Source organism: Medicago sativa, chromosome 3, assembly GCF_051527215.1.
Source record: "Medicago sativa cultivar Bolivia chromosome 3, Bolivia_mono, whole genome shotgun sequence".
NCBI classification, from domain to species: Eukaryota; Viridiplantae; Streptophyta; class Magnoliopsida; order Fabales; family Fabaceae; genus Medicago; species Medicago sativa.
The window spans coordinates 85,551,159-85,564,350 of record NC_140751.1 but is presented as its reverse complement, the minus strand read 5'-3'; the positions used below and the strand labels follow the sequence as shown (position 1 = coordinate 85,564,350).

General features: G+C 35.3%; 1 protein-coding gene across 1 annotated transcript; it reads left to right on the top strand.

The window, feature by feature from the left end:
- The first annotated feature begins 3,692 nt into the window (after nt 1-3,692).
- On the top strand, nt 3,693-5,382 carry LOC146941263 (uncharacterized). The gene has a single exon (XM_085755028.1). It carries the CDS (start codon nt 4,157-4,159, stop codon nt 5,150-5,152), a length of 996 nt encoding a protein of 331 aa, XP_085611154.1. The 5' UTR covers nt 3,693-4,156; the 3' UTR covers nt 5,153-5,382.
- Nucleotides 5,383-13,192: the final 7,810 nt, after the last annotated feature.

The window sequence follows — 13,192 nt, the reverse complement described above, 5'->3', positions numbered from 1 at the left end:
AGTTTTTCAGATTATAGAATCTGAAAACACACCTACATAAAATACAACTTTAACAAAGATTCATAAAATGTGTGATTTGACCAACAAAAACTTAGACAATTATATTAAAAGATCATTATATATATACATGTGTGTGTGTGTGTGTTGTGTGTGTGTAATATGTTTTGAGTTCCCAAGTTATATAAATTTTAATAAATCTTGAGCAAGAGCTAAGGTATCGCCATCTTCAACCTTTGAAAACATCTATAGCCTTCTTATCATCATGAACTTTCTCATCATCTTCATCCTTCAAAAGATCTTCAACTTTCACATGAGTGTTCATATCGTATAATTTGAATTGAGAATTGAAAATCTTAGATTGTATAATGCGAACGACGCCAATAGAGACAACTTAACGTAAATGAAATGAAAATGCATATAGAAATAGATTGAGGAAGGTTTTAGAGTAACATTACCTTTGCATTCATATGAAAATAGTGTCTATGGGGTGCACTAATGATTGCATTATGCATAGAAATCAAGGTTTTGTGAAAATAAGATGTTTTTATTTTTGGGGTTTGAAGAGAAATAAGAGAAAGTTGGTGAGAAGATGTATAATATGGAAAACACGCTCATGTATATATATCAAAATATCTCAGATTATATAAACAAATTGCATTCTCATTCTACAACCCGAAACAACTAAAACACACTTCAAATTATAAAATCTGAATCGGATAAAATTGAAAATTCGTAAGGCGCACAAAAAACTTGGGATAAGAAATTGTCTTAGATAGTATGCATAATAGCATGCATGAATGATACTAATGCACCAGGTTTTATTGCCATGATGACAAAAAAAAATATATAGTTTTTTTTTTCTAATTCACAAACAACATAGCTTTTTTTAATGAACAAAAAATAGCTTTATAAATACAATTTTTTTTATCTTATTTTATGCATTTTAATATGAATCTTTATGTAAGAGTTTTCACTGAATCTCTATATTTTCAAGCTTTACTTTTTTCATCTCTACATATGTCTTCTAATTCTTATAATTAGGGTTGAGTCTAATTCCTATCTAGGAAACAAGTTTGTAACGGTATCAGCTACTTAGAATAACTATTCAAGCCATAGTAGTATATCTAATATGAAACTCTTAACAACACACATCATACACCTCCTCAAAAAAAAAAAAACACACACACACACACACACATACAGGGGCGGATCTAGACATGATGGTTTGGTGTGGCAAAATTATAAAAGAAAATTTTTAGTATACATTTGATTTATAATACGATATATATATTAGTAATGCGAATATTAAATAGAAAAAGCACTATAGCGAAGTGGCTAAAAGTGGCTAAATACGATATATATATATATATATATATATATATATATATATATATATATATTAGTAATGCGAAAATTAAACAGAAAAAACACTATAGCGAAGTGGCTAAAACAAGTTTGTTACATCTCTATGTCTCAGGTTCGTTCGAATCCCATCTACCACTCTCAGGTTCGTTCGAATCCCATCTACCACACTTTTGATGATTTTCTCCTTCGTTCGAATCCCATCTACCACACTTTTGATGATTTTCTCCTTAAAATATGATTTTCTTCTTAAAAAAAGGTTAAAATCGGAACACGCATTGATAAAGGACTATCTACCACTGGAACACGCATTGATTTGTAAAACATTGTCCAATTATGTGATATATATTATCTTTTCGGTCTACTATATTAATAAAAAAAAATTGGGCTGTAATCTGGTGTGGCAGCTGCCACACCATGCCTAACACTGGATCCGCCCCTGCATACATACATACACAAAATTGGACGTCTTCAACATGATCTAATTAAGTTGTCTATACTAGTGTGAGATCAGTAGCATACATGGAGAAATATTTGCTAAAAAATATATTGCATATTTCAATTTTAAGCCACTGGATATATAATCCTTCATCATATCTCATCATCTTCAATCATGATGGCTTAATTTATACTCATTCTGATTTTCAGACCGTCAACATTCATCAAGAGAGCCAGCAAGCACATGCACTATAATAATATACCTTAATTAATTGCAACGGTTGTGCATGGTGGTCGCCCTTTGAATTTTTGATACATTATGCAAATTTCAAGACAAATGCATGGTTGGTTAGGGTTAGAACTAGTTATTATGAAGCATAAAAAATATGTATTGGAAGGAGTTTGAGACGTGGAAGGCACTGATCCTCAACTATGAATACTACGTATGATGATGGCATCTTTCGTGAAAGCAACGTTAAACTCCCACGTGCCTCGAATGTTCTGGTTCAGTAGATCAATCGAATCTCCACTCCTATGATTGCTACCCTTAGCTGCGCACCATGCTCTCTCATTATGTTCCTTTAATGTAAACATTAATTCCCCACTTACCTATTTGTATCTTATACTAGTTATTTCATAACAACACAAATTCGTACGTACTGTACTAACTACCTGTAGAAGAAGTACTAATTAACCATGAATTATGGCTTAATTTCTCAGGTTTATGGAACATTTATCTCATATAAGTACTATAGTACATCACGAGGATTAATATTCATCCAGAAAAGTCTACACGGTGCAATAATATGAGCTAATACATATTGAAACAACATATCAACCAAACTTTATCCACTAAGTGGAGTTGGGTACATGAATCGTATGATGTCCTAATCTTGTATCAAAAACCATGTCTTTATTCAACTCATTAATCTCCAAATCCTTCTTAATAATTTCTTTTATTTATATTTTTTCTAGGTATTCCCTTATTACCTATAGTGATTTAACTCATCTTCATCTGATCTACTCTGCTTAGAGTCCACAAGTCTTCTCTCTACATATCGAAACCACTTAAGTCTAGTTTTTACTCTATTCTACTATATTACTGTATGCGCCACCTCAAGTCTCTCTAACACGGTCATTTTTAATTCTTTCTCCTACAGCCTTAACACACAAGATCTTATCAACATTCCACACAACCCTCTCTATTTCTTAAATAAAAAGAAGAGATGAAGCCATAATTAATTTATGTTTGAAGTTAATTTGGAGATGATCGATAGGCGAAGTATTGTTTGAAATAAATCCATCACATGTTTTTGCAGTCAATGAAGTATGAAATTAAGTTAATTGATTGGTTGACCATGATGAGGTTGAATTAATTAAACACATAATTGCAACGAAATCTAGGTTCAATTGCTGATTTTAGCATTAATAGAAGAATAAAAAGGGATAATAGATATGCCACATATCCCCCTAATCACGTGCTGATCATGCTCCCACACCCGCAACGCTAGCCTTTTTTCCATATACTATGTGAATGTGAATGAAACTTATTCCATAAACCACAATTCTCTTCACTACATTCAAGACACTGTACATTGTCTCACACTACATTCTTGCCGACTATGTTATCACCCCCAAAATACTGAAATCATGCACATAATTATTAATTAATTTACACCTTAGTGGATTTATAAATGTAGTCCTCAGTTTAACCAAATTACACAACTTGACATATTTTGGCCTCATCACATCACACAACGAAAATTTTACCAACAAACAATAATCAATGAGTTTGAATAACATAACATCAATTAATATTTGAACATAAATTTAAATTACACGTACATGTTGCAAACTTGCAATGGTGTGTATTTGGTCATTTTGGCATGAACATAGCTTCTTTAGGGAGTCATAAAAGCAATAACAATATAGGCAAGCAAGTGTTTGACTTATCAACTTCAATCACCTTCAAGAAGCATAACCAATGAAGAAATGACACGTGAGTGAAAGAGACACGCTCCACCCGCCTATGAAATAGCATACTATAACATGAAAATTCACATCAACATCACAAACTCTCATTGAAACTCACATAATTAACCATATGCACATGTACACACACACCCTTCCTTAATTCTAACGACTCCTTCAACCGCCCACGTTCACTCACAACTACGCTTTCCACACACATATTCCTCTCTCTACACACACACATGTATTAGTATGTGCTCTCACTCTTGACTCTCAAAATTCCTCAAATCAATCAAACTCACACACCTTATAATATATCTCCTACTAGCTCAATTTTCTTGATCCACTTAATTCATTAATCCCAATATCACTACTATCTAAATAAATGTTCCAACAAAGACATAACAATATTAGTAGTAGCGAGCTAGATCAAATGTTACATATGTTATCTTCTCCTAATTCTAATCTCATGCCATTCCCAACAACCTCAATGGACAAATCAAATTCAAAGTGGAAACCACACATTGAGATAGCTCCTAATTGTCCTCGTTGTGCTTCATCAAACACCAAATTCTGTTACTACAATAATTATAGCTTGTCACAGCCACGGTATTTCTGCAAAGGTTGTAGACGTTACTGGACCAAAGGTGGCTCTCTTCGGAATGTTCCCGTTGGTGGTGGCTGCCGCAAAAACCGTCGTGGAAAGGCGGTCAGAAATTCTCAGACTGACCGTCTTTCCGCGAATTATGGCTCTGCTGATGATGAAGATCATCAGCAAAACCAAAACAATGGTTCGCGTGATATAGACATGGCTGTTGTTTTTGCCAAATTCTTAAACCAAAATCCAAATAGCACTCATCATGGTGATGAGGAATTGGAAATTGAGAGTGAGGCTAATAATAATGGTTTGTCTTCTTCTTCCAACAATATCAACAATTTGTCATCGACACCCGAAAGCGTTGAAACGGAGAATGATGCAGTGGTCCAGCCTCAGAAACCTTTTGATGAGGTTCATAATTATGGAGGGGAACATGAATTGAGTTTGAGTGGGATTGAATATGATCAGTTTGAAGGGTTTCTAGGTGTTGATGAAGATGTGGTACAAGATGTTCTATGGCCTGATTCTAATGCTATGAATATGATGATGTCATCTTCTTCCAATAATTATACATGGCAACAACCACCACCAATGATACAAATGGAATTACCAGGAGAGTTGGAATTGGAATACTCAATGCCATTGCCATTGCCATTGAATAATGAGAATGGTACTATTAATTCCAATTCTACTAGTGTCAATTTAATAAGTGAAAGTTGGAATTCTTGGGATTCTTTTGATCTTTCAACTATGGAAGTCTTCTCTTCAAGTTCAAGACCTTAATCATCAATTGTTAATTAGATCTGATTCCAGATATATAGGTCAAATATTTTTCATTTATATGTTGTATTATTATTCTTCTTATTTATTATTTGACAGAGGAGAGCAAAAATTACGAGAGATAGCTAAATACGGTTGCATTCTATCATGAAGTGAAAGATAGAATGCTAGCTATAGAAATTATTTATATTAATGGATATATATACATCAAATAAAGTTTTGTGCTTCGGCTATCTATCCTTTAATCTTGGGAAGATTTACGAGTTGTACAATTTAACAAATTATTCTTAGTAGGACATGTTATTTCCATGGTGAAAATGGTTAGGACGTACATAGCAACAACTTCAAGCTTCTCACAAAATTGGTGTTTAGTACGTTCCCCCAAAATTTGTAAACACATAATTGATGTTTAGTACGATCCCCCAAAATTTGTAAACACATAATTGATGCTTTGTACGATCGCCCAAAATTTGTCATATTTACTTACATCAAAAGCAATCGTGGCCCTTATGAATTCATAGACATCCTTTTTTTCAAACCCCCAATATACACCCCATGTGTCATTAGGGCTATTTTGGTAATTTTACCTTATCACTCACTCTCTCTCTCTCTCTCTCTCTCTCTCTCTCTCTCTCTCTCTCTCTCTCTCTCTCTCTCTCTCTCTCTCTCCACCACCGTGCGTTTAGGCTATCTTTTTTTTTTGGTTGCATATTTGCGTTTTCCCTCAAGATTTACGTTTATCAAAACAAAGTTGGTCGCGGTATAGAGGATTTGATAGGTGTGAATGGGCCTCTGATGTCGTGAGGGAGAAGAAGAGGTCGTCAACGGTGTCACATCACCATATATGGACGGATCGAAAGGACGACGACGACATGAGGTCATCGGCGGCGTGACAAATGAGTTCGTTGGTGTGAGGGCGGAGGTTGTGTTGCAGACGAGGTAAAATTTGAGTTAGTCTAATATTTATCGAGTTGAGTCAAATTAAATAAAATTCAACTCACCTTGATTCATATTTACATCTTCACATAAAACTTTAAGGCATTAAACGAGTTTTCTCATTTATACGATGCTTACCATCCACATTTTTAGGACCGCCCCAATATTGTTAGTGACATAAAACAAACTTTATAGTGAAACCTCTTAAAAAAATAGGACAAGAATATCAAAAAAAAAAAAAAATCAAATTTTGCTTATTACAAAGTTCAAACTTGGGTCAAGGTGGATACGAGTCTCTCATTATAATTAACATTTGTTGATTTGTTGATAGAACAAGAATTTAGTCGAGATACCATATGATGTCCTCAATTGATTTGTTGATATGACCAAACAATGGGATAAAAGCAACCTAGTAAGTGTTTGTTTGGTATAGCGTTTGCAAAACGTAGTTTGATGAAAATCACTGCAAAAAACCACATTAGCATAGAAACTAGCTAGAATTTGGAGCTTCTAGAAATCACGGAAAAACGCATCGAAAAACGTGCAAACTTGCTTTATGTGTTTCAAACGGGAAACCAAACACCCGCTAAGTAGTTTGAACACCACATTTTCACCACACGACCTTGAGTCATAGGGCATACGAGTCCTCTTATTTACATGATGCTCATCTTGATGTAAATCTAAGATGAAAGTTCAAGAGCAAGAATCTTTTCCATGATTGAATTCAATTTTTTAAGAATTAACCTAAAAACAAAAATCAAAATTCAAGATAGAAATTGAAAACTTACAAAAGCAAATTAGACTATAAGATGTAATGGTGAATGATTGCCAGATAATATAAAAAATGCAATTACCACAGGAGATTTGCAAAGCCCCTTAATAACATTGACAATGGTTCAACCAAGAAACTTAGGAGGAAAATTTCCACCTCACACACATGTCACATGTAAATTCTATTAATTATCATCAAAAACCAATTACAATAGTGTGTAAAATTCTATTTACATGTGTGCAAGCTAAATGTTAACACACACACACACGCCCAAATTACACAATGAACTTCTAACAAGAACTAAAATTGCCCCCGGAACAAAAAAATTCAAGACACTTGCTATTTTCACGATCAATGTTTCCTAATAACACATAGAAATGACCAAAAACCTAGTGGTAGTTAACTACCGCCGGTTTTTCAGTTATAATCTGTTTTATCTTGGTTTTCGGGTGTCAAACATTGATTACGTTTGAACCTTTCTAACCGGTGATATCTTATTTTTTCTTGGGAAGGGAAAAAGTAAGCAAAACCCTTGAGAATCGAGGTCCGGGAGTTGTTTTCGCTACGGGAAGGTGTTAGGCACCCATAACGACTATAGTAACCTATAGGAACCGTCTTTAATTTCTACGCGCGCGCTTTATTTTTAAATGCTATTTGAAAATGTTATTTACACCTAAAAGTTACTAAATGAAGAATTGGAGGGAGAAGAATGTTTTTGGATTTTTATTTTAGTTGAATTGAAGGAATTTTGTTCCTTGCCTACGTACCCGTCTAAGGGATCAAATCCACCGTAGTTCTCTTTCAAAAATGTTTTTGTTTTTTGTTGGTTGATTTTAAGTTTGAAAATGGATTTTGAAGAATAGAAAGAGGCCTCAAGGGCATGAGATTGGAAAATAGTGAGGTTGAATTAGTGAATTGCAAAATATGGTCAAAGTTTGATTATTTTCATTGAAATTTGATTAAGAAAATGGAAAAGGAAATACAATGGGATGTTGGATCCCAAGGTTTATTTGGAAAAGGTTTGAGTGAAGTTGTTCACATTTGTTTGGAAAATTGGTTTTTTCTAAGTATAAAGCCTAAACATTCATCTAAACATACAATCCTAGACATACATCTAAACATGCATATTCTAACTATATAGTGATGTGTGTGCATGTGTCGGTGCTTGTGTCGGTGTACATCATTAGAGTCCATTGTCCATATTACATCATGCCCTAGTTTACATTCTATGGTCTTGCAAAAATTTAAATGACATGAAAGTAAAATGTTACAAGAACTCCTAAATCTTTACATTCTAATTTTTTGGTGAAACTTAAAGTGCAAGAAATTAAAGTGGAAGAATGAAGTATGCTTGTGGAGATGCATGAAACATGAAACAAAGAGGTTAGTAGCACAAAGCATAAGAAAAGATGAAATGGAAGCAAATGCAAAGACATAGTAAGGCAACTAGAGTTTAACAAAGCCATAACCAAGAATTTAATCAAAAAAACATGATGAAATAGTACTTGAAATATTACTAAAATTCTAGAGCAAAACTAAGGCCTAGAATCCTCACATCAATGGTTACATTTTAAAAGCTTTAATTCGATTAAGGTGTGAGAAATCGAGGGAAATTAGTATGCAATATAATCATAGTATTTTCAAGCCTATTTGCACTTTATTTAATACAAAAAACACACATTATTCACATGGTGAAGGATCTATAACAAGAACAGCAGGCATACACTAAATCAAAAAACAAAATCACTTCAAGAATGACATACTCAAAGTCACACTTATGCACCAAAATTCAAGGACAAAATCACATCACAATTTTCACAAAAGTCTTAACAAAAAGTGGCAAAAATGACAAAACAAACACACATTATTTTTGAAGTAAGTTTTAACACGTAATTATATTCCAAGGAGCAAGTATCGAGTGCTAAAAATTGATCACCTCAACATTCACAAAACACTTAGAGATTTTTATCAAGATTCGAGTAAAAAAAAATGAATATAAAGTATTAATCAAGAATCAAGATAAAAATTATATATTGTGATCAAGATTTAGCATGCGAGATACCCCGAAATTCATCAAAAGACACAAGAAAATAACTGGAAATTTTGTGGAATTTTTCCAAGAGTTTTCGAATGAACAAGGGTGCAAAAAAGCATACTGGGAGTGCAGGTAGCAAGCAAGAAAACAGCATGGATATTGGGCTGAGCAACACGTATGGGCTTGGGTAAACCCTACTGGGTCGGTTTGGACCCATGGGTTAATGGTTTAAACAAAAGTAGGAGTAGAAGATTGGTTTTGAAGTACCAAAAACAGTTTCACGTTAAAACAAAATCACTCTCTTCTCTTCATGGCAAACACAATCAGCAGTCATCTTCAACCTCTGTTTCCGGCGAGTTTGAAGCTTCCGGCATGGCGGCCGGTGGTGGCGCCACCGTGTCGGAGCTTCAAAACTCCACCAAACTTAAAGAATTTTACACCTCTCGAATCCTCTCTCCTTCCTCTATTCAAATCCGCAAACGAAATTTCCAATAACCAAACCTCAGAATCTGGATCTACGAGAAATTAAATGAGAAAAAATGAATGAAACACTACCTTCACAGAAGCTTCGGTGCGCCTCGGATTTGATCTACACGAATCCAGTACACTACGGGTTTGATTTCTCTTCTTCTCTCGCTGATTTCGCGAATCCAGCACACTTTCCTCTTCGTGCTTTATCCCGACGGCCTCTGTTCCGACGAACAGCCACTTCTTTCTCGGTTCTGCTCCAGCTTGACTCGGATCCACTTTTCTCTTCCTTCTTCGTTTGGCTTTGAAACGAAAGACTCCTCTGCTTCTTCACGAATCCGACGCGGCGCTGTTTTAGACACTTCGAATCAGTGGTATTGGACTATATCGATTCCCCCGTTCTTCTCCTTCCAGTGCGATTGCGATAGCTTCCTCATTGCTATGAACGTGTGTTGCGAATTCAGATTCCGATTTGCTTCCGTTTGATGACTTTGTCGCAAGTTGCAGCCGAATTCACTTTGATTATGGTGGATGAGTCCGTAATTGTTGTGATGTGATGATTTCGATTGAAAATTTGGTGATAGCGATGTGTTGAGATTTATGATTTGTGAGGATTTATGATTCGATGAAAATTGGCGGAATTTGTGAGCTTGTGATGAATTTTGGGGAAGTTATGGAGGTTGTTATGGTGGTTGTGGAGGTTGAAGGTGGTGGTTGAAGGTGGTTATGGTGGAGATGTGGTGGTTATGGAGGTTGTTGAAGCTTTTGGCTATGGTGGAAGTTAGTTAGAGGAGAGAGAAAGTTGTTAGAAAAGAGGGAAAAAATAGAGAGAAAATAAATTATGAATTTTTTGTGATTTTTTGTGGAGTTTTTGTGAAATGAAAAATTGTGAACCTTGACCATGACTTTGACCTATTTATAGATGATGTGGGAATGCTTAGACCAATGAGGAAATGCCATGTGTACTTGGACTCTAACAAACTTTGACTTTGACTTAAAAAGGGATTAAAATGCAAATAACAAAAGTACAAGGACCAAAACGAAAATTAAAACTAAAATTGAATTGAAAAAAGTAAATTGAAAATTAACGTAAAGCGAGACGATTAAAAACAACGAAGCAGATTAAAACGAATGTGAAATGACCAAAACGCCCCTAGGGACTAAAATGACTAAAAACGACTCAAATGCAATTTTAAAATGATTTTTAACAAGGGATTAAAGCAAGAGCTTATTCAGACAAATTAAAAGACTCAGAGACAATTTTAAGGGTTTAAACAGAGCTTTGACACATGAAAAGACTAAAATGCCCCTAGGGGCAAAACTGACTCAAAATGACTTCAAATGCAAATTTTGGAATAGATTTTGACCTAGAATTGAAATGGAGACTTATTCACACTACTTGAAAGGACTCAAACAAAATTTTGAAAGACTGAGAAAGATTTGACATAGGAAATGACTAAAATACCCTTGCATGTGAATTTTGCAAATAACATTGAAATAAAATGCAGAGAAAGATGCAATTGATCAGAGACATATCAAATGACTTGAAATGCAAGAAAAGGAGAAATTGATTAGTATTTTTAGGTCCAAAATTAGGGTATAACAGCTGCCCCTATTTAAGTTTCTTTGTCCGGAGAGTCAAGAGACGAAGTCTTAGAGTTGACGGGACGAAGATACTTAAATATTGACATTTGCACTGTTTTTGGACATAAAAATACGCTTTCAGAGTTTCAAAATTATGAATGTCATGCAGTATTTTAGTTATGAATGCAAGACAAACAACTGGGGTCTATGGAACCTGTGATGTCACTGGGGATTCAGGTGGACATTGACAGGGTAGACAAACCAGGGATGGAAAATAAGGTACAAGCTGCTCTTTGGGTCGAACTAGTCACTTGACCAAGGAATACAAAACAAACGATAGGTGCAAGCTGTTCGTGGAATTGAACTTGGCACTTGACCGGAAACATAGACATATAGGCAGATACAAGCGGTTCTTTTGGATCGAACTTGACACTTGGTTAAGCAGATAGACAGACACAAACTGTTCTTTTGGATTGAACTGGCTGTTTGGCCGGAGACATAGACAAAAGGGTTGATACAAGCTGCTTCTTTGGATCGAACTTGCTTGTTGGATTATCACCACATCATGTGGGAGAGTGCAGACTGTTCTCTTAGAACGAACTCGTCGTTTGACCGATAACAAAGCATAAGCTGGGTACAAACTGTTCTTCAGATTTGAACTTGCCGTCTGACTGATAACAGAGCATGAGCTGGATACAAACTGTTCTTCAAATCGAACTTGCCGTTTGACCAATAACACAGCATAAGCTGGGTACAAACTGTTCTATCGAACCTGCCGTTTGTCCGGAAGCATAGGTATATAAGCAGGTACAAGTGGTTCTTTTTTGGATCGAACCTGGCGCTTGACCAGTAACAAGGTACAAATTGAAAGTCTGGTTTAGCAAGATACCAATTGAGGGTAAATTGTCATTGACTTAATTTGAAAGTAGACATGACCATTTTTGTTGGCCCAAGAGTAAATTGAGAGTAAATTGACATTGATTTGAATTGAATTGAAAGTTGAATTTGACATTGACATTGACATTGACTTGGAAATTGAAATTGACATTGACATTGACATTGGCATTGACATTGACATTGACATTGACATTGGCATTGGATATTGAAATTGACATTGACATTGGATTGGCATTGACATTGACATTGAAATTGGAATTGAAATTGGAAATTGACATAGACATTGGATATTTGACATTGACATTGGAGATCGTCATTGGAGATTGTCATTGGAGATTGACATTGAAATTGGAATTGAAATTAGAGATCGGAGATTGGAGATTGGAATTGGAATTGGAAATTGGCACTGGAATTGGAATTTTGACATTAGAATTGACATTGGAATTGGAATTGGAGATTGACATTGACATTGTCATTGGATGTCAACATTGGGATTGGAGATTGACATTGACATTGTCATTGGATGTCAACATTGGAATTGGAGTTTGACATTGACATTGTCATTGGATGTCAACATTGACATTGCCATTGGATGTTGACATTGACATTGTTATTGAAGTTGAGATTGCTTCGAATTTGACAATTGAAATTGAGTTGAATTTGACAGTTTGACATTGAAATTGAGATTGGAATTGACATTGGAGATTGGAAATTGCTTCGAATTTGACAGTTGAAATTGAATTTGAGATTGGAAATTGCTTCGAATTTGACAATTGGAATTGGATTTGACAGTTGGAACTTTGATTGAATTTGGCAGTCGAAAGTTGGATATGCAACATGTATGTATGGTATAGCAAGATTATTGGATGTATGAGCACATAAAATGCATGATTATGCATGTATGAATGCTTGGAATGCATGATTGGTTGGCAGTTTGACAGAGAAGTTTCACAAAGGCAGATGGGACATTGGAAGATTGGGCACGTAGCGGCTCGTGCTGCAACATATTCACAGGGGAAAAAACCTCTTTGGAGAGACCGTCGTTGCGAGACGTATCAAAACCATGGCTGAGGGCAATAAGACTTGTAAAGGAGGACCTTTGGAAGGTTCTTGGATACAGGTCGCCGTTGCTAGGCGTGTCAGTGCTGGATAAACATTGGATGTTCGTATCTGTGGTCAATGCTTTCATATTTTTTCATTCTTTTCATTTTTCAACCCCACTTTTGCCTGAACCGTCCTTTCGGGTTTTCGATTCACCGGGGAATAAGTATTCTTTTCACTGCCCCATTTTTGCCTGAATTGCCTTCATAGGTTGTCAATCAGCGGGGTGCTCATTTTTGCCTAAGCCGCC

Excerpts from the sequence above, each read along its gene's own strand:
- LOC146941263 (XM_085755028.1), top strand. The coding sequence starts at position 4,157 with ATGTTCCAACAAAGACATAACAATATTAGTAGTAGCGAGCTAGATCAA.